At 36.9% G+C, this 21,603-nt stretch overlaps 2 protein-coding genes across 2 annotated transcripts; one reads left to right on the top strand and one right to left on the bottom strand.

Annotated features, from left to right (window-relative positions):
• The first annotated feature begins 1,619 nt into the window (after positions 1 to 1,619).
• Positions 1,620 to 5,072, top strand: LOC133877345 (expansin-A6). Its single transcript, XM_062315611.1, has 3 exons — positions 1,620 to 1,845; positions 2,265 to 2,583; positions 4,269 to 5,072. The coding sequence occupies exons 1-3, from the start codon at positions 1,698 to 1,700 to the stop codon at positions 4,576 to 4,578; spliced, it is 777 nt and encodes a 258-aa protein (XP_062171595.1). The 5' UTR covers positions 1,620 to 1,697; the 3' UTR covers positions 4,579 to 5,072.
• Positions 5,073 to 9,086: 4,014 nt separating this feature from the next.
• LOC133877911 (factor of DNA methylation 4-like) lies at positions 9,087 to 17,108 on the bottom strand. Its single transcript, XM_062316364.1, has 8 exons — positions 16,939 to 17,108; positions 13,246 to 14,141; positions 12,946 to 13,136; positions 12,316 to 12,384; positions 11,921 to 12,208; positions 10,430 to 10,642; positions 9,746 to 9,978; positions 9,087 to 9,313 (listed from the first exon to the last, which is right to left on the bottom strand). The coding sequence occupies exons 2-7, from the start codon at positions 14,132 to 14,134 to the stop codon at positions 9,748 to 9,750; spliced, it is 1,881 nt and encodes a 626-aa protein (XP_062172348.1). The 5' UTR covers positions 14,135 to 14,141; positions 16,939 to 17,108; the 3' UTR covers positions 9,087 to 9,313; positions 9,746 to 9,747.
• Between the last annotated feature and the right edge of the window lie 4,495 nt (positions 17,109 to 21,603).

Below are 21,603 nucleotides of genomic sequence, written 5' to 3'. Positions count from 1 at the left end.
TAGAAGAGAAAGAAGACAAAACTAGGGAGGCGATCTCGTGTTTGTAACTTGTAAGATAGGTAAAACGCATCCAATGCATCCAGTGCCGGAGCCAAACTCGTAGAAGAAGTGGAAAAAAGTTAAAAAGGCGGTCCAAAAGAGAGTTAGGTTAAAATGATTCAAACAACATGCAATGCATGTAGTGTTTGTGGTGTGTGCGCCGTGCGCGTGTGGCTCGAGATCGTGTGACTGTGGCCCACTTACAGTTGAATCAAGGCGGGGCATATGGGCCGATGATTACGGGGTTAAGTGGGTCCCTTCACCCACGTTGGATGCTCGTCCTCTCAGTGTCTTCTAGTTGGCTGCCTTAGTCTCAGTCTCAGTCCTCGGTCTTTGCTTTGCTCCACTGGGATAAAAAAATAAAATAAAAAGCGTATATTACAAAAAAAAAAAAAGAAAAAAAAGAAAAAAGAAAAAAGAAAAAAAGCGTAACTTATTAGTGGGGCTTTGATCGTATCCATCTCATACCCCATTAAATCTTTCGTGGACCTCCAATCTCTGCTCCCATCTCAGCCGTACATCACGCCTTAACTTCCGATTGACGCAAAGTCACTCTAGATCTATAATCCCTTTGGCGTTTTCCCTTCACTCTTTTTTGTGTACTAACTCGTACGATTCCAACTTCTCTTTCCACGTATTGCCCTTTTCCCATCATGTGATGTCACATCACCTCAGCAGCTTCCCAAGGGTATTTAAGTCCGGAAGGTAAAAAGGTAAGAGCGTTAAGAAGGACTTTCTTCGTCGTTTTGTCCTTATTTTATATTTTTCCCTAATTCCAGGTTTTTTTTTTTTTTTAATTGCCGTATTACGTCTCTTAAACGACAATTTGACACGCGTATGCAGCGTTGGGTGTGGAAAAAAGAAAATTGGCAAATTTAATCATGAATTTAAAATCTAAGATGTATTGAGATGAGTAGAAAATGGTTATAGGTGAAGTCTAACATGTACCTATTTCCTAACACAATTCATTGCAGCCATTTATTTTGAAAAAAAGTTTAATTTTTATCTTTTTTCCATCTTCATATAAAAATAGATTTTAAAAGATTCTAAACTTCAAATCAATTGCAAAAGAAGTTGGAAAACTGGTCATGTTTTGACAAGCTCGGTTACCGCACAGAATAATAGAAATTACCATTCACATTTTTTCTTTAATTTCATTTTTACATGTTCGAATAACATTTTTTATTTTTTATATCACATCAATAATTTTTTATTATTATTTAAATAAAATTTTTTACTACAATACAGTTTTTTTTTTCTATACAAATTATTTTTAATTTATATCACATTAACACTTTTTATTAATTTTAAAATTAAAAACTCGCTGATATATTGCATTTGCCAAACAACACAACTGTTTCCAGATAATGAGTCCCCACCACCGTGCATGAAATATCAACCCTTTTAGTTCACACAAGCAGAACATTAGTAATGGGTTTTGACATTTTTTTTTTCACCCAAAAAAAAACACAAAAAACGAAAAAGAAAGAAGGAAAATGATGGGTTTGTTTGAAAATTCCAAATAATGCCCCTGTAGTCCCTCCCTGGACTCCATAAGTACTCCATCTCCCTCCCGCTAACTTCTCATCCCCAATCTCTCTCAATCTCCCTCTTTTGCTCACTTTGTTTTCTAGTGTTAGAGGGCAAAAAAAAAAACAATGGCTGCGATGAGTGTGGTGTGCATAGCCTGTCTTATCTCGTTAATGTGGGTGGCTGAAGCCAGAATCCCTGGGGTTTACACTGGGGGTTCATGGGAAAGCGCTCATGCTACCTTCTATGGAGGCTCTGATGCCTCTGGCACCATGGGTATGTAATCCAATTCACTGTATTTCTTTTCCCCTTTCTGTTTGTAAATAGAACAAGTTTTTCGGAAAATGTGAGCCATTTTCACCACATAATTTCATTTTTTCAAGAGAAAACAGAGACCCCTGTTTTTGCTCTCTCTGTTTATCTTACTTGAGGCTGTTCTAGTTCTGGGGATGCCATGGGAAGTTCATATTTTGCTTCTTTCAAGTTTCTGTCTGCAACTTCCACCCAGGAAATCTACAGTAATTCCTTGTTAGATGACTTCTTATCAAGAACACATGAGGACCCACGTGTAATAAATCTGTATTCTACGGTCCAACTTTGAAAATCCCATCTTGAAAACTGAAAAACTTTCGGTCATTGTCAATATAGTCGAGTCAATTAGACTATTAAGCTCATGAAGTGTGCACTCTCTACAGGTGGAGCTTGTGGATACGGCAACCTCTACAGCCAAGGCTACGGCGTGAACACTGCTGCCCTTAGCACAGCTCTGTTCAACAATGGCCTGAGCTGCGGTGCCTGCTTCGAGATCAAGTGCGCAGATGACCCAACGTGGTGCCACTCCGGCAGCCCATCAATCCTCATTACTGCCACTAACTTTTGCCCGCCAAACTTTGCCCAACCCAGCGACAATGGCGGCTGGTGCAACCCTCCTCGCCCTCACTTTGACCTCGCCATGCCCATGTTCCTCAAGATTGCCGAGTACCGTGCCGGAATTGTCCCCGTCGCCTTCCGCCGGTGAGCCTCTTCTCTATTCGTTATCTATGAACTCGAACACTGCTAATAATGGGTGATTAACTAACATAAATAGCCATATTCATGTGTGAAGAAATTGTAGTAATCTTGTTTTGCTTTTGTTATTCTTAATTAATTAAGAAAATTGCTTATAAAAGTCCCAGATTACTTCTAGTTTGTTGTCTTTTAATACTAGAGAAAAGAGTAAACGAATTATAAAAGAAATAATATAATTCTTATCCACTCAAGTGGTCCCTAGATAGTATTAGGGTTTTTTTTTTTTTTTTTTTTTTTTTTTTTTTTTTTAAATATATATAAAAAAAAAGTTCCCATGTAATAAAAAATATTAAGAGGAATTATAATAAATCTTGCATTTTTGGAGTGAAAAATGATATTTAAAGTATTAAACTGACTTTTTCTTTTTCTTTTTAGAGAAAATAGTGGAGCTCAGCTAACTAAACTGATAACCTTTTATGGTGCTTTATGTTAGTAGTGGCTTGTGGGTCAGGTTAATGTCCATATGGACCATATAGGCCGGATTCTGGTGCGGAGCTTTATTGCCTTTGTCAGATTTTTGGTGGGGGCTTTTTTACTCAGCCATTAATTTACCAAAACCCCCCCCCTAGTGCTGTGTAGATATTATTGATCCTTAATTGTAATTGTCCTCACTTTGTTAGTTATAGCCGTTGGTCTTCTGCGTCATTTAAGCTCGATTGGGCCTCTCAGATCGTGATTGGTCACTTTCGGTCGTATAATGTACCTCCGTCTGGTGTCCATAACCTTGAAAGAACAACGAAAAGGTTGTTCGATTATTCATTATTTAACTTTATAAATTATAATCCTAGGTTCAACAGACTTGGTCTTAACCCATCCAACTTTCAATGTCTTAACGTACCTCCACCCTCTCTCCCGGAAAAGTTTTCTTTAAATTGACATTTATTCTTACGGCACGTAAACTTGAATTTTTTTTTTTTTTTTTTAATCCAAATTGAAAGAAAACTTTATCCCGACGTGACGGGTCATAAAATTATAGTTGAATCACAAATTGACTATACAGTTCTGATTGGTGTTAGTAGCTGATGTTGACTAAATAAATATCACGGATCAAAGACATTATGGAATTTGATTCGATATCTTTTGTGTCATCGTTGGCAGCAAAAGCAAAAAATCTAACCTACTAACCCTATGACCTATTTTTTCTATGGACCTTGTCATCTGTTCACTTTAAGCACTTTTTGTTCTCTATACACTTGTAGCAGATAAACGTTGTCGTTTTACTGCTTTCCTTCAAAAACGAAGCGCTAGGTCTAGACTTAAGAAGAGAGGCCGAAGAGCCTACCTTTCTTGACCCTTGATGACTGTGTCAGATCCATTTGGAAGATCTGGACCGTTCCGTACTTTTTTGACAACCAAATCAGAGACGCACACAGAACCATGAGCATGTTGGGTGGTCTTCTATGCCCAATCAATCAAAAAAACACACACCCAAAGCGCAGTCTCCAACGTCTGAGATGTGAGACTCGTTGATCGATGTGAAAAAGGTTTCTGATTAATACACACGCACAACTGTGCCCCACCACCCTGAAATCACGTGCCGCGTTCCACGCTTAACAAAAAGAAAAAGAAAAAGAAATATTTTTATTAAATGACGAAAAGGCCCTAACTCTTTTTTCGACTCATTTACGCAGGGTGTCATGCCGCAAGCACGGAGGTATCAGGTTCACAATCAACGGCTTCCGCTACTTCAACCTGGTCCTGGTCTCCAACGTCGCGGGTGCAGGGGATATCGTGCGCGTGCTCGTGAAGGGCTCCAAGACTGGCTGGATGAGCATGAGCCGAAACTGGGGTCAAAACTGGCAGTCAAACGCAGTGTTGGTGGGGCAACCATTGTCGTTTAGGGTCACGGGGAGCGACAGGCGCACCTCAACCTCGTGGAACATAGCCCCAGCCAATTGGCAGTTCGGTCAAACTTTCACAGGGAAAAACTTTAGGGTTTGATGAAATGGAAGTCGTCAAAAAAAAAAAAAAGAGGGTGGAAAAAAGTCAACATTTTACAATTCCCGCCATGACTTATTTCCATTTTTACCAGTTTTGAGATGCTGTTTTTGACTGGGTTGTTGGGGAACGTGAAAGTTTTATTAGACTAAATTAATAAGAGAGTGAAATGGGGAGGGTTTTGGGAAGGAAAACTGGAAAAGAACCGGTGAATGGGAATTTTTATTACTTTTTTACTTTTTGGATTGGTGGGGTTTTTGGGGGGGGAGTGTGCGACTGAGTGGGGGGTGTGAAGCTGTAGTATAACTGTGCAAGGTAAAAATCATTTGAGAAGGTTGTAGGGTAATTAGTGCTGAGGCGGCTGCACAAGATTGCAGCCCGCAGCTTTATAATATTTAGTGTTTATATAGCATGATGATGAATATCATTTGAGAAGTGTATTGTACTAATTTTAATATTTTATATAGTTGAAATGGAAAGTATTTGGTTTGTTTCAATGTGCGACAAGTGTTTGTGGATTTATTCTTCTTGTTTCTACTTTACTCCTCCTTCTCTAATATAAATTAGTTTATATTATAAAAGAAAAAAAAAAAAAATCCTTTTTTGTTTGAGCAAGTCACCCATGGATTATCATTAGATGGGGTACATGAGATATGCTTATATTTCCTTTAATCTGGTGTCAGCTTAAGGTATTATGGGTCTTAATACAATTTTTTTATAAATTGATGTAGTCGTTAAATAATTAAATTTGATTTTAATTGACACGGTGAGTACCACCTGAACGATCAGGTCAGTGAATTATACTGAAGTATTCTAATTTTTTTCCAAGCATTTTTCCTTGACATTAACATAACAACTTACATAGAATTGTCCAAAAGAAAGGAAATCTCAATTGAAAGCAACATCCTTATAAATGTAAAAGTATATCAAGAGAGGATCTGGCTTGTGTGCTGTAATAAAAACTACAGCACACATGCTGTAAAAAAATCAATGGTTCAGATTTGATCAAACATTTTTTAAACAAAACGTTGTCGTCTCTTTCAAGGATAATGTTTAAAGAAAACGTTTGTGATGGATGTCATTTAAGGAAAGACCTATGCACCTCAACACTCTCTTCCTTTCCAGATCTTAATCGCCCAAATCACTCTCCAATCTTTCCCTTGAAAAATCAGCCTCCAAGCATTACCATAATCATAACTTACAAACGGACGTTGTTAGGTGCCGCGATGATGAACCATGTACACATGCCTTTACGGGTTGATTTATAGCAAAGCAGAAATTGGAGACGAAATCAAGAACTTGTCTAATATCTCTCAGCACCTTGTGCTCGAAAATTCCAAGGGTTAAAACTTAAAATATCCAAGGTCGAGGCATGAAAATAGAGGAGGCTTTTGCTCAAAATATAAGGCGGGAGTTTTGATCCAGAATTTTGGCTAAGGGGCAATTCAAAGTTTCAACTGTCAATTTGGTGCTTTGTGATGGATGGAATCTATCAAGGAAAATCTTAATGTAGTTGGTTCTTTCTTTTTGTTTTTGTTTTCTTTTTCTTTTTTTTGTTTGTATTTGTATTTGTGTTGATTGGGCAGTAAAGTGGAGGGTTAGTCTTCTATTATGCAGATTGTTGTCTTGTAGGGTTGTTTTGCCCTGTTTGAGTTTTTTTATTTTTGGTGTTCATCTGCTGTTGCAGATGGCGTTCAAGTGGTCTGGAGGGTTGTAAATTTTGTGTGCTGTTATAAGAGTTTCTTCATTCATCTAAAAAGAAAAATGGGTTTCTAGCATGAGTTTCACGGAATACGACTTGGTGGTGGCTAAGAATGGAAACACGAGTTGAACTTCAATCTTTTGATCGTTCTTGTTCACAGCCCACGCAGAGCAGTAGTTCATCGCTCCCCCCTGTCCCTTAAACGACGTTAATCACAAACATTTACTTTCAGATGTCCTTGAAAAGAGAGAACGTTGGGTTAAAATTTTTTTTTTGGATTAAATCTCAACCCTTCATTGTTTTTACAGCATGTGTGCTGTAGTTTTTACTACAGCACACAAGCCTGATCCATCAAGAGATCAATTATTCAAACTACAATTGAAGGCTATCACCTAATTATAGTTGAAGACTGTGACGTAGTTAGAATTGAAGTCCGTCACAGTTACATATTTATAATTGAAATCTATTTGTATTATTTAATTCTCCTATTATAAACATCACTCAAAGAAATAAGAACAAAATGTAACCCGTTGCACTTTATAATGTAGGTCATAAATCGAACTATATAATTCTTTATGTCTATTTATTTATTATTACGCATTATATTGTCTTTCCATAAAGAGTCCTTATTAACCCAACACTTTCAAGCGCGAAGTTTCCAATCAAGTAATATCTTTGGCTTTCAACGAAGCATATATTCTCCACCTAACCAAACAAACAACTTTCTCTATTTTGGCGGGAAACTTTATTGAACAAAATTTAAAAGAGCTTCGGAAATTCTTCCCATGGCGCCACCTCAGGGAGAATTTTCCTTCTCTATTTTGGTGGGAAACTTCGAAGAATTTTCTCAGATGCTTCAAGCGAATTTTCGCTATTTGTACTTGGGAATTATTTCACTATCTGGAGAGCTAGGAATTTGTTAGTTGTATGTGGATAATCAATATTTTACTCGCATGATTTTGATTTTCAATATATTCGTAATGTATTTTATTTATTTCTTACTCTCAAACATATGGATATTGAAACCTATTTCTAGCAATTTTTGACACGTCTTGCATGTGAATATAACACGAAATTTACGAGGTTAGGGTTAAGAGGTCTTACTTGTTAATTAATGGGTTAGGTTAGAGTTGATTTATATAGTCTTATGTTCATGCTTCGACATGACCCAAGCTTGCCTCGCAACATAAGAACTGACTATTTTTTACACGATTCACGAAATAAGTCTTGTTAGAATGAACCTGTATAGTCTCATATTTATGTCTCAGTACAACTCAAACCGAACACGAAAAAGTGCATTTGGGTGTTGAATTTTTAAAATCAGAATTGAATTTTTATTCTGTATACAAATTTCAAGGTTTAACTTTTTTAAAAAAGTCGAATAAAATATGATTTATTTTTTAAAAAAAGTAGAATCAAAATCATATTTTGTTTTTAAAATTCTGTATCCAAACACACCTTACTGTTTTTTTTTTTTTGGTTTTCCGTTTTGGGATGATGACACGAAGTGTTGATGTTGAAAACACAGGGGATAATACCCAAGTAGAGGCAATATATTTTGTTTGGTTGAAGCAACAAATGCAGATCTCTGAACAGAAAAGAGTCACATCAACGCGTTTGCGCCTACCCAAAGTGGCACATGGGTGGGGTTGGGTTGTTGATGCTCTCTGGCCTGGCCTCTGCTCACATGTGGCCATTGAATTGTTTTGCTTCCATATCTTTGTTTGTTCCATTTATGGGACAGGATCCTTGGATTCCTACTACCTGAAAACGTTAAAACAAAACATGGGGGCTTTGGATACTTCTTTATTGCAAATCTCCTCCTGCCTCCCTCTTCATTCTGATTTCTCTCTATCTTGGATTCTTATTAGCTGATAATTCCTTTCACATGAGAGTGAGAGGATTCCGAATGGATATGAGAGTGAGTGGATTAGGGATTTTTTTTCTTTTCTTTTTCTTTTTTTTTTTTTAACAAAAAAAAAATTATGACGTGTCACTAAAAACTTATTTTTAGTAGCTGACGTCACATGCTAACACGTGTACAGAGTTTGCAGAAATGACATTCTATATGTTCTGTTTTTTATTCAGTGGGGTCTCAGCTGAGAACAGAAAATTATATGTATACATGTTTTTTAGGTTTCTCATTTTCAAATTTATTTTTATCTTGAGCCATAGGCCAAATCTCTGGCCCATTGTGCGGCAGTGCCTGTAGCCATTTACGTTTGAGCATTTTCCAAATTGGACTTTTAGGTGGAACTTGATAGGGCAGCCCATTAGAGAGTTCGGCTTCTTTTTCTTTCTTTTATGGGTATATTGTCTATTCACGTTTTGACACCCAAATCAAAATGGGTCTTTCTGTGTCAAAACAGCCTGTGTTTGTGAACCAATAGAGGTTTCTGTATCTAAGGGCCGCTGGATTGGCAATTTGGCATGAATGGGGAAAGCTCTTTGGAAGCCTAAAACAAATGAGCGACTGAACCAAGAAAGTAGAGATGATATTGGAAGCAGTTTAATGATTTTCGGCCTGTCCCATGTCAGATCTTCATGAGGTTTTGTTATCCATGAAAATAGAGATGGAGATTGGCTCAGATCCCCTTCACAAAAAAAAAAAAGTGACAGCCAGCTCCGTGTTTCTCACATTATGTGCGGGAAGAAAAGGAGGGAAAGGAAGACGGTGGAGGAAAAACTAAAAACGGTGTGAGGAATGAAGTTGAATGGGAGAAAATGGAGAAAGATATGGAATCCACCGTATCTTTTTCCTTTCTCTCCAATTTTGAAATGAGCAAAGGTAAAACTTCAATTTCAAACCTTAAAGGAAAACTATATCAATATATAGAACCCAACAGAAACCATATGCATTGAATATTAACAAGTGATATGTCTAAAAATCATTCCCACAGTTTTTCCACCAAAGACAGTAATATGCACGAATAGAGGCAGAAGCCTACTTACAACCCGAGCATAGCAAAATAAGTGAAACTCTTGAAGCACCACATCTACAATGGCCTTCACAAAAGGACATTCTGGCTACAAATCCTGAAAATATATATTAGAATTAAAATAGCATGAAATATGTCGAATGCCTAAGTGAATGAGTGTGTGAGGAAAGCAAAGAGATCAAAAGATACATTTGTAAGAATTACTGAAAAACAATACTCAATTCTAATTGCAAGACCCCCATCTTACATAGACTGACATTAGATTACTCTCTACATAGAGTCAGATAAGCCAACTTGGAATTATGTGCTTCTAAACGACGGCTTCAAATTGAATGATTTTACTATAATTTTGTAACATGAAATGTTGAGTAGAATATCAGTCTAATGCCATTGCTGGAAGCAACTAAACAATCCAGATTTTCCTCAATTTGTCCAATTTTTAACTACTTGCATAACTAGACCAACAAATGCACAACATGAGAGCTGTAACATGTATATGATTCATGTCAAACAGTCTCCAATTACATACCTTCAACGCCTCTTCCGTCTATGTATTTTCCACTTCTTTATCAGGTATTCTACTCCTTCTTGTAATGTTGCCTTCCTTTCATCTGCAAAACTCCATAGCTCTGGTACTATGTACCTGCCACTTGGATTGTATTCATTCATCTCTTTCAAGGCTTTTGTCACAGACTGGTAAACTTCGTCACCAAACTCATTCTTCAAATTCTTCAATTTTTCATCTTCTTCATCAATCATTTCCTGTACAGCCATATCCAATTCAAACCATTAAAATAAATTATATGGAAAAGTATATGAGAATGAAATAGTTTTACTGGAGAATGGATGAGAAACACTAAAAGAATAAATCGAAAGAAGAAACTTATAAGAGAATCATGGGCGAAGAGAACCTGAGACAATTTTATCATAATTACGGCAAGGTAAAAGTCTACCACAACCCACATCAAATAAATGGACGCTCAACTCAATAGCTCTAAAGACAAATCAGCAGCTTGAGGTGTCAGCAATCTAGTACATTACCTACTACAAATGTCACAACACAGTCATGGTCCTAGTTACTATAGTATCATGCTAAAGAAGAGAAAACCTCCAAGGAAAAAGGTTATATCAGGATGACCAAAGATTGAAGCGGGCAAGTTGCATGTTTACAAATATGTTCACATGAATCTTTCTTTATCACATATAGGTATACCTTAGCATTCCCTTCTTTATCCATGATGATCTTAAAGGGATGCCAGCTTGGATCCCTAAGATAGTCCTCCCATAGTGAACACAGCTCCATTCCTTTCTCATCTGCTTCTTCGTTAGAAAATGTTCTCTTGGTTGCAGTGAGGAATGGCTTAGTTTCAAGCTCTCCCATTCTCTTGATGCCAATGTTACCACGGGTTGTCCATTTTATCAATCCCTGTGAAGCAATGAATTATACTTTCCACCAAAGTAAAAAAGCATTTCACATAGACAAAAATGTATTGGTCCACTGACATATCTCTCAAGGCAGTTTAGAGGTTTATTTGGGCCATCACAAAGTTTTACTACCAGTGAGACAGTCCACATTAAGAGTCACAACTGGACCAATTTTTCCATTCACATAACAAGGAAAAAATATCTCAATAACAAATATTTTTGCAACTGATGCATTAATGAAAAGTGGAAAGAACAAAATCATGTTTGAAATATCCAAATCTGGCCCAAATTCTACTTGTCCTAATGATAATTGGCTTCTGAAGCAAATGAATGCACTTTATCCCTTTATACTCAATTGAACAACAGTACATCTCATGATGAAGTACAATAAATTGTAGATTATTGTTATTGTTCATCATTTTATATAACTTGGATCATCTACTGGTTCTTTTGTCTTCTTGCTGATGGTGCTCACAAAGTGACGCTCATTTGCCGTGCATATGTGAGTACAGTGCAATCGTTAAGAAAATTAATAAACAGAAAAACAAATCTACAATATTTGAAACACTCAATTATCCAATATGTCCATATTCACTGTGTTTTTTTTTTTTATATAAGTCACTGTAATTGTGACTTATTTATAGCTGGGGATTCATGTTGGCATTAAATAAGGGAAGGCTAAAGAGGAACAGAGAATAGGACTGCTCCCTAGGAATAAAATTGATTGGTTATTGCAATCGTCTAAAGACCATTTTGGTTCTTATCTTCTTGTTCAGGGAAGTTTTCTATAGCTGGAAACCTTTCAATCCTTGCATGGTTTGGCAATTAAAGATTGGGTCAAAAAAGATCAACAAAAAGATCAACAGCATCACTCTGCCACAGAAATATGATTGACAGAACATCTTTGTCATAATTTTTGCATGTGACGAGATGTTATTAAAGTTTATACTTCTTTCTACAATTTCAACCATGTTTCTCGTTAAGTCTGGTACTGTGTTTTTGGATTCAAAATTTTTGTTACACTAAAGCTATAGTCCCAACCTCACATATCAATTAAACATCACCTTACTCTACGCCTTCTCAGTACTGTGTCTCAGATCGTCAAAGTACAAGGCATTGCCAAAAGACATTTTTTTGATAAGTATGGCATTGCCAAAAGACATACCACCCCTTAAGGAGGCCATTGATAATCCACAACCAAACAAATCCATTGGAATGAAAACTTTATATAACAGTTGAAAAAATAAACTAAGAAGCGGGTGGGGGTGGGGTGACATACGGTGATTAACTCTTTACGAGCCTCCTGCAGTTCATCATTAGTTTTGCGTTCCTTGACAATGAGAGCTTGGTTTAGTTCTTCCATGTGATCCAATTCTTCTTCCTTCAGCTTCAAATCTTCAGCAATTGCATCCATCTTTTTTTTGGCTTCCATATCCCCATCCTCATCCATGTGCTTCATTACTAGTAAAGCCCCTCTCATACGCTCTATCTCCAACTCCAATGCTTGTTTGGCATCAAGCTTCTTTTCTAGTTCAATGATTTTTTGGTGAAGTTTCTCCTTTTCTCTCTGCCATTGCCAATCAAAGACAAGCGAAATAATGAAAATTCTAGATTTGATACATATTATAAAACTTTTTCAAAGATCCGATTCAAGAGACAGAATGCAAAATATACATTTTGCTCCTCTGCCAGCCTCAGCACTTTTTCATCGGCCTTCTTTTGCTCCTGGGTCGCCCTCTCATTCTGAAAATCAAAAAAGTAAGGTTAGCGCATTTCATAAAAGTTTCTTGAATTCTCATAGGATGATGCAAACTAGTTACAGTTCCAGTAATAAAAATCACCCTGACAAGGCATTAAACCACCAAAGTAAAACAATAATGGTGTATATTTGTGGCTATTAGAAAAGGGAATACTGGGGGTGAATAAATTGGGGTATTAACGTTGTGAAGAATGTGCCTTTTAAAGAGAACTACTCAGTACCAACAAGCCAAATAGTTTCAGATACACATAAATTTTGAAATAGACATAATCGAAGGAGAGGGACAGAGAAGGAAACTTCATAGGTACAAATTCTTAGTTTTTTACTTCGAACATTCTAATACCTGCTTTTTCACTGCTACCTGCACAAACATTTTACCATGAAATGTAAACAATGATATATAGGCTGGCTGAGGATGTCAATGTCTAAATTTCAGAAACTGGACCGATCAATTTCAAGTTACATTTTCATAACCATATAATTTTTCATGACAAAATTGCTGATCTATTAAGAATTGCAATCTTAATATGGATAAATTTAAATACCATTATTTTCTCATCACGAAGCTTACGAAGCTTCCTTCTCTCAGTCTCATTCTGAGCCTCACGTTGCTGCAATTGCTTCTCGCGCTCCTCAAGTTCTTGCTTCTGAGCTTTCAAATGCAGTGTAGCCTTCTCATGCTCTGAGGAGATCTTCTCAAGACGATTACATGTCCTCTGCTGCACCTCTCTCATTTCTTTCAACATAAATTGAAACATAATCTAAGCTGTTGCAAAGCATGGAAAAGAAAACCATACAAACAAAAGTAAATTCTCTTCACTAGAAATGACAAAATTTGAGCATACCATCATTGTACTTCGCAAGAATGTCCTCCTGTTCCCCCATCACCTTCTCTAGAGAAGCATTGATCTCACGATATTTGTTCTGAATCTGTTGAAGGCACACGCTCTTCGTCTCCAGGGTATTAGTTAAATTTAATACAAGCTTTGACGCCTTCCTTTGATCTTCTGCTTCTTTCCCAGAAACAGTTTTCAAATCTGTATTCTTCTTGAGATAGACACCAACAGGGCATCCTGATTCGTAGTCATCTCTGCGGGCCACCCATCCAAACAACTTATCTCCTCGATTTTTGGCTGCATAGTACTCCCTCTTCCCGCAGTGATCGACTTCAAAACTCTTCTCAAACAACATTGCACTGTTGAAACCAGCCCAATCACTTTCGAAATCTACAGTGGCAAAACCTGAATGACCCCCACGATTCCATATGGGATGAACCTTCACAGGATTAAACCCATTCCTTGACAACTCTTCCCTGAGTTTTGTACCACTTTCAGCAACATGTTTCCCATCTTTCCATTCAGTTTTAATATTTGCAATGATGCCCTTCCATGGATACACAAACTCCTGATCAACATCAGGCATGCTACATTCAGCTTTAGTGGAAGGTTCTGAATGATCCCTCACATCAAGATACCTCCTCATATACCTCTCCAAAGCTAAATGCCTTGCTTTCTCTTTTACACCCGTACTCTTTGAACTACCAACACCAGAAGCATGTCGGAGAAGCTCCTTAAAGAGGTAATCTGGATTTCTTTTCCCAGGGCAGTATGGACATCTATATACTGAATCAGAAATTTTAACCCTATGGCTGCCTTTCTTCAACTCATTATAATATTTATACTCATAGTTCTCTAACTCAATCTCACTAACATTTTGTTTTGAACGGTAGGACATTTCAAACCTGAAACACAGGAAAACTCAAAGATTAAAATTCTAGTTTATCTTTATTTTTCTGCCTCTTCTAAACAACAATTCATTCAAACTAAACAATATAGAGAATAAAAAGATTAAAATTTAGAGAGCATCATGAAGAAACAACAGTGTTCCTCATTCAATTCTCTGTTTCCATAAGCGAAGATTCTCCAAATGGTTGCCTAATGTAGGGGGAAAAAGGGAAGCCAGGGGGAGTTGAAATATCATCTTTCACACTTTTTTGCTTTTAAGATAATCATATAATCATAACTTAGACGAAGAGGTGTACCTTCTCCAGAGGTTTATGTTCCACAAGTCACAAATAATATGTATCTCAGAGTTATCTTTTTTCCTTTCCAAACGGTTTCCAAGAAAACAGAGCATTTTCTTTTTTCCATCAGGACAGAGCATAAACTCCAATTATCAAATCAGATACACAAGATGAATGTTCTCAGCAATAATCCTTGGTTCCATTTAGAAAACTTAAGGTAAGAAAATGAAAATATAAAAATCTTAAGCTTTATCATTTATTTTCAAAATTAAGAGAACTTTGTTTGTTTAATAAGTAATTGGCCCCAAAGGGAAAGGGGAATGGGAGATTCAAACTAGTGGTCTTCGCTTTATGAGGCGTGGTTCCCAGCCGAATGAGTTACCCTTAGGGTTTGTTTTCAAAATGAAGAGAAATCAACCATCAAACCATGCATGCTAAATAGCTGTATTAGGTTCAGTTTATTGGAGCTTAATGTTTTTACCCATCACATGCAGGGGCAGTACCACATTAAAGGGTGGATTTTAGAAATTTCCTACCCCTATACCTGTGACTGTGTGAATTAAAACTATCAAGATTTTGCCCCCTCCCAGAAAACAGAATAAGCTGGCTCCCCAATAAGAGTGAATTGGCCCTCCAGGGAGCTTAAAAGAAGTTTCAAAAATACACTAACATCTTACAAGAAATAATATGAATAATTCAAGTTATCATTAATTTACATAAACTTTGTAGAAGATCCACTCACATTCATTGCTTAAGTTGAATATTACATGGAAATTCTTTAGCAATCCTTATACACTTTATATGAAAGACCCAAAACAAATGAATACCAACGTTCTATACTTTAAATCTTTCTCATGAGGGTTTTCCTAGCTTCTCTCTTTTTGCTATCAAAAACAATTTGGATGTCTATTTGTTCTTTACTGGTTTTGTGTTGTCTCTTCCAAATTCTAAAACTCACCAAACATGCTTTGTCAGCCATGAGACTTATGAAACGAGACTTCATTATAGAATGCAAGATGAGTATCTAGTCAATAATTTGGTCGTTTATATTGAAAAATAAATTGCTAAGAATTTCATTACGGAGATTATGCTGAATAAATTTGATCTAAAAACATAACTTTGATAGAAGATGCTAAATTATTTAGTGGATTTTCCTTTTTTCTGCATATGTAGACAACTTTTGCACACTCGTAAGAATTTAGAAAGATGTCAAGTTCTCTTTCAAGATTAATTCATAGACATTTGTATCAAAATAATTGATAAGTTTTAGAATTGTATACTAAATGAGTTATTCCTCCTTTGTTATTAGAAAACTAAGAATTGTCCAACATTTTCAAAGCAACAAAACAACCAACCAAAGCATGAACAATCAAAACCCTTTTCTGGTTACAGAGAAAAAGAAAACCCGAATAAAACTCGCATCAAACTAATTTTAACAACTTAACCACAAAAAATAAAAATAAAAATTCAAATCCAAACCATTTCACACGTCAAAACGTTTTTTTTTTTCATTAATCTCAGCAACCAAACATAGCGTCAAAGTTCACACCCTCTGTTAGGTTCCCAATTAAACAGGGAAAAAAAAAAAAAAACAAAGGAATCCTCACGCCCACCAAGCCAACTGCCTGCATTAGAAACAAACCTGACAAAATATCACCGTTACGGCGTTACCCCATCAAAAAACAAAAAACAACCTTTAAATTTTCCCAACTTTATATTCTTCTCTCTTTTCCAACATTTTCTCACCAACCAAACAGAGCACGAAAATACAAATACCATTTGTCCCAGTAAAAACATTTTTCGTTTCTTTCTTAATCTCTCCTACATTTTCTCGGCAACCAAACAGCCAAACAATTAGTGGTTTGGAATTGTGATTTCGATTAAAAATATGATTTTAAAGCAAATAATAAAAAAAATAGATATATTGTATCGTTCAGAATGGTATTTTTAAAAACTTGCAAGAGAACTGTGTTTTCAAATTTTATGAAGGTAAGAAGATGCATTTTTAAAAATAGGTTTTCAAATAGCACGTTTTCAAATCCTATGTTTTGAAATCGCAAACTCAAACGGTCGACAATCAAAACGTTTGTCTGGTTACAAAGAAAAAACTGAATGAAACTCATTAAAAAGTCTAATCATTCACGATTCAGAACGTTCTATTGTCTGTCATTCTTCTTCAGTTCTTCTCCATATATCTCATCAACCAAACAGAGCGTCAACATCCAAACCTCTTTCCCTCGGGAAATGCTACAATTCCCACCACTATCCCACCTCAATCCCACCACTCCTAAGTGTAAGAAGTTGAAAATTGATTTATTAAATAAAAAAGTAAAATCACTTTAGTGTTGGTGGGATTGGGGTGGGATGGTGGTGGGAATTGTAGCATTTCTCTTTTCCCAACTTTATTTTCTTCTCTCTTTTCCTAGATTTTCTCACCAACCAAACATATCACGATTACAAAAATAAATAAATCATTCGCATATACACGCATGGACGGACAGTTAATGGCTCATACCTTATATTGTTGTACGAAATAGCTCGCCGTCCACAAAGAGACCGAAAGAGACGCCGACGAGTTTCTTGAGGTTTGAAACTTTCTTACAAACTTTCCTTCGAGAGAGAAATTGGGGTATCTGCTGGCTGCTGCGTATTGCCTAGGCCGAGAAGGCGAGAATGGAGGAAAGGAGTGATGTCAGTAGACGTCTCCTTGCCTTCCCCATATAAAGCACGTCCTCCATATTTCGCCGCGTTCTGTTTTCGGTATTAAATGAGAGGCGCGTTTTCGCGAGTGTAGGATACTGAATGTACGCGCGAATGATTGGATGGTATTTTTGTGGTCTGTGGGGACGAACCGGGCTAAATGGAAGGTCTTGGACGTATCTGAGCGAGTATTGGTTTGGTGTGGCGTGAGCGTGAGCGTAGTGTACTGTTTGTTTGTCATTGGGGTTTTACGGGCTTTATCTTGTGGGCCCGCCTTCTATGCTCTGATCTTGTGGGGTCGGGGATTGAGAGAGACACTTGTAGCATTATTGGTTTTGGGCCTCCCTATTGGCAATGAGATCCCAAAAAAATAATAATAATAAATAAATAAATAAATATTTCTATTCCGGACAGTTTATTTTTAAATCGGGAAATGCCACAGGTTTTTTTTTTTTTTTTTCCAAAAATTTAGATCCCAAGTGACGTTTTTGAATATGCCTACTTTGTTGAACTCAAGCATCCATATTCTGCGACAACGACGGTGGGTTAAGCATTTTTTTTAATCATGTTTTCAAGCTTCATGGATGCCTACTTAATTCAATCCTGTTTTACAGAAATCCTACTTTTACAAGCAACTTTTGATGAAAATGTTTTCGTTTACAAGGTACTCAGTTCAATTTTAGTTCCGCGCGCATATCATTCACAAACAAATGGGTAGACAAAGTGGTCAATAGAACTCTGGAGATATACTTAAGGTGTTTCACAGGTGATATACCTAAGGATTGGGTTAAATGATTATCGTACAGGAAAAACACCATTTGAGGTGGTGTATGGGCGACCCCCACCCACCCTTCTTTCTTACATTACACAGGAACAACCTGTGTAGATTTAGTGGAACAAGAGCTCCAGGAATGTGACAGTTTACTACAGCAGGTCCAGTTCAATTTGCTTTAAGCAGAAGCAAGTTTATGATCAAGGCCATAAATAACGTGTGTTTCAACCGGGAGATCTAATGTATGTGCGTCTACATATATATATCCTTACAAACAAAATTCCATGAAAAGAAGGTTGAATATGAAACGGGGCTGCCAAATGTTTTGGCCCTTATCGATCTAGTGATAGAACGTGTAGGTGAGGTGGCATATTGGCTTGAGTTACCCTCGGGTCGAAGGTTCACCTGCGTACGTGGCTGCGTCATTACCTGAAGTTTCTTACACGGATTGAATACTACGGCCACAAGCTGTCTTGGACTTCCGTGGCAAGGATTGGAATAAGGAAGTCCTGATGCATTGCCTTGGTTACGGTCCTGCGGATGCTACATGGGAAAGAGTATCTACCATGCAACAACAGTTTCCAGAATTTTCCCTCGAGGACAAGGGCGTTTTCAACGGGGGACAAATGTTATCATAATATATAAGCTATAGGAGATAATTAAAACATGTCAGTACGTAGTTATCTATTCTAGTTAAGAATCAGAGTCCTGTAGGCTGTAGCATGCGCTACGGTCTACTTACGTAAGGTGCGATTGTTTAATGGCAATGAGTTTCAATTCTATTGCTCAAGTGTAGTTGTCGTAGGAATTCATCTCCAAGTATGATTATGATTTTATCTCCAACTATAGGAGTTATCTCCACTCCACAGGATTGAAGGAGTTTATATCCAATTTTATGTCGTGTTTTTTCTATCTAAAGGGTGAGTGATTAGTACGTAAGAGGCATGCAGAAAATTATCTCCAACTTAATGTTTGACAAAGAGGCCTAGGATTCTCCTATTTTCTTTCGCTAATTCGAAGAATTAGCAAAATAAGCCAAAAGAAGAAGCTCGAACTAGTTTGTTTCCCAATTGAGAGGCGTGTCACAAGCTATGTTACAAATTCTCATAACAGAAAGTGAGATTAGGCTTCACACCGAGGGTTCCTAGAATAAAATACAGTAATGCACATTTACACCCTTTCTCCCTGACAGGCGCGGTTTGGCAACCAACTTAAAGGATTGGTTCGCCACAAAGTTTATAGGATGTTTAGGGGTGAGCACTGGCTCCAATGGAGTCATAAAGACCACTTTCAGCTTTGTTAAAACAGTAAAACAGTTTCGGACCGATAGCACAAACTTGTAGAGAATTGCTGTGGTAATTGTCTTTTCCTGCAAAATAATACAGTCGGTAAGGGTGTTGCTAGTGGTGCCAATTGGTCCCACTCTGATACTTAAGCTAGTTCTTTAGAAAATGCAACTGTATGATTTCATGAACTAGGGAATACCTGAAAGTAAGTCTGTATTTATATTGAAGGATAGAGTCGATCTTTCCTATAAATTGCTGAAACCGGCTATTTAATTGTAAGTCTTCACTTCCGAAACGTGGGTATCCACGTGGTAGGAACGTGGGTCTTCGTATCTTTTGGAATGTGGTTTCCATGTGTTGGATGGGCTTGTCTTCTTGTATCTAGATCTTGTGCACCCATGTTCCGAGGCATGATTGTCTAGAACGTGGGTTGGAACGTGTATAAGACATGTTCCAGGTATCTCAGAGCCTCGGTCTTCTCAAGGCTTTCCATGGGTTGTTTCCGACTGAGCTTGGTTGGATTATGCGATGGACCATGCGGCCATCTCAAGGGCCTAGATGAGAGACCCGGTCAATTAATAATCTTCTTTGCACTGTGAGTAAGACCCATTTACTAATTAGTAGGAATATTTTCCAACAAGCTTTCATCTCCGCATAAGTCGAAGGAAAATGTTAGATTTACAACACCAATACAACAACTGTACAACAATCCCTCACATGAGGGTGGGTCCCACATACTGGGGCCCACCCTCATGTGAGAGGTTGTTGTGCAGTTGTTGTATTGGTGTTGTACAAGAATCAAATCCCTAAGTCGAAAACATTTGACAACTTTTTGACGGAGTTTTGTTAGAAATAATGCATAACATATCAAGCTAAGAAATAAGAACATTAATTTCTGCATTATTTCTTACAAGGTTATTCTTGAGTCGGCTCCAACTCCAAAAATTTATAATGGAAGTCAGACGAAGCTTGGAATGGGCCTTTTTAAGATCTAAAAAAAAACGGTAGTGGAGTGGTGGAGGTGCGATGCAAGGTAGCAATGGTACGATGAGATAAAAATGGAAAAATTACCCAATGATCTCAACGGTAGTGGCGCAGTGGTTTTCATGGGTGCGAAAGAGAGACAAGAGAAGATAATGAGCACGGTGGTGCAGTCATTTTCACAGGGTGTAGAGACGATGGAGAGATATGATCGAGAAGATGATCGATGGGGATGAGCGTGGTTGTGATGGTGTAGTTGTTTTTACAAGATGTAGAGATTCCAGAAAGAGACAAGAAGCGATGATGAGGAAGAGCACAGGGTTGCGGTGGGTGCGAAGAGAGCCAAGAGAAGTGAAGGAGCCTGAAAAGTGAAAGACAAGAGACTTAAGAAAGATGACGAATACCTTAATTTGAACAATGAATATATGTGATCGACTTCAAAACGACACCATTTTAACTTCAAAAATATATGATTAAAATACTAAAACCCAAAATGATGTCTCATCGTGTGCCAAACTAGTTATATATACTTCAATGTGTCGACGTTATAGATTATAAGATTAAATATGGAGTTTCAAGATGTAATTACCTCTCACACTTGGCCTAGGGAACATTATGTGATTTTATTTTTCATAGCATATCCAATGTGTTTTCTAAAATGATCTTTTGAAGTAATGATTTCTTAATTATGAATCATTCTTGCATTTAAAGCGCTTTTATAGCACTCCAATTAGGCAATTATGAGTGTTTAGGGGAGCGGTTAAAAACCGCTTCACATCCACTACCCTCCCATTTACATTGGTTATGGATGGATTTTCAACCCCTAATCTTAGGCGGGCAAATATATACCATATTTGTTATCTGGAGATATGTGGGTGGATAGCGGAATATGAGTAGGCGAATGAGGATATTATCTGCCTCCACCTACCCATATATATATAAAATAATTTTGTTGTGACTTTATTTATGTGTGCTTCATGCATTTAATATTGGCTAATTTGGCTAGAAGGTTAATTTGAAATGTTACTAAAATACTAAATTGACATTGTGTGTCCACTATCCAGCTAAGGAAATTAAAGTCAATTCATTTGTTTTTTTTTTTTTTTTGAGAATATAATTCAATTCAGATGTATTTTGTAGTTTTTTTTTTGTTTTGTTTTTTTTTTTTAATTTACTTGCACTGCCCAAAGTTTATAAATAGATGTATTTTTTCATCTTAGAATTCGGTTTATAAATACTTGTATTATCCGATGTTTACAAATCAATTTGTATTTTTATATTATAATTTACAAGTGTGTTTACTTTAAATATTGGATTAAGGCCATCTAAAAAAGCTCATAAAAAGCTTACAAAAAAATAGCCAACCCAAGTAAATTAAGTCCATAGTTTTAAAATAATAATAATAATAATCCCAAAAGAAGCCCAAAAAAGAGTTAAAAAT

This window comes from Alnus glutinosa, chromosome 9 (assembly GCF_958979055.1).
Source record: "Alnus glutinosa chromosome 9, dhAlnGlut1.1, whole genome shotgun sequence".
Lineage (NCBI taxonomy): Eukaryota > Viridiplantae > Streptophyta > Magnoliopsida > Fagales > Betulaceae > Alnus > Alnus glutinosa.
This window is presented reverse-complemented; position numbering and strand designations above follow the sequence as displayed.

What these genes read in the sequence shown, in the direction of transcription:
- LOC133877345 (XM_062315611.1), top strand. Translation starts at nt 1,698, where the DNA reads ATGGCTGCGATGAGTGTGGTGTGCATAGCCTGTCTTATCTCGTTAATG. An exon ending in TGATGCCTCTGGCACCATGG is followed by an intron (nt 1,846 to 2,264) that starts GTATGTAATCCA and finishes CACTCTCTACAG; the next exon opens with GTGGAGCTTGTGGATACGGC. An exon ending in GTCCCCGTCGCCTTCCGCCG is followed by an intron (nt 2,584 to 4,268) that starts GTGAGCCTCTTC and finishes TCATTTACGCAG; the next exon opens with GGTGTCATGCCGCAAGCACG.
- LOC133877911 (XM_062316364.1), bottom strand. Translation starts at nt 14,134, where the DNA reads ATGTCCTACCGTTCAAAACAAAATGTTAGTGAGATTGAGTTAGAGAAC. An exon ending in TCTTGCGAAGTACAATGATG is followed by an intron (nt 13,137 to 13,245) that starts GTATGCTCAAAT and finishes TTATGTTGAAAG; the next exon opens with AAATGAGAGAGGTGCAGCAG. An exon ending in ATAAAGAAGGGAATGCTAAG is followed by an intron (nt 9,979 to 10,429) that starts GTATACCTATAT and finishes ATGGCTGTACAG; the next exon opens with GAAATGATTGATGAAGAAGA.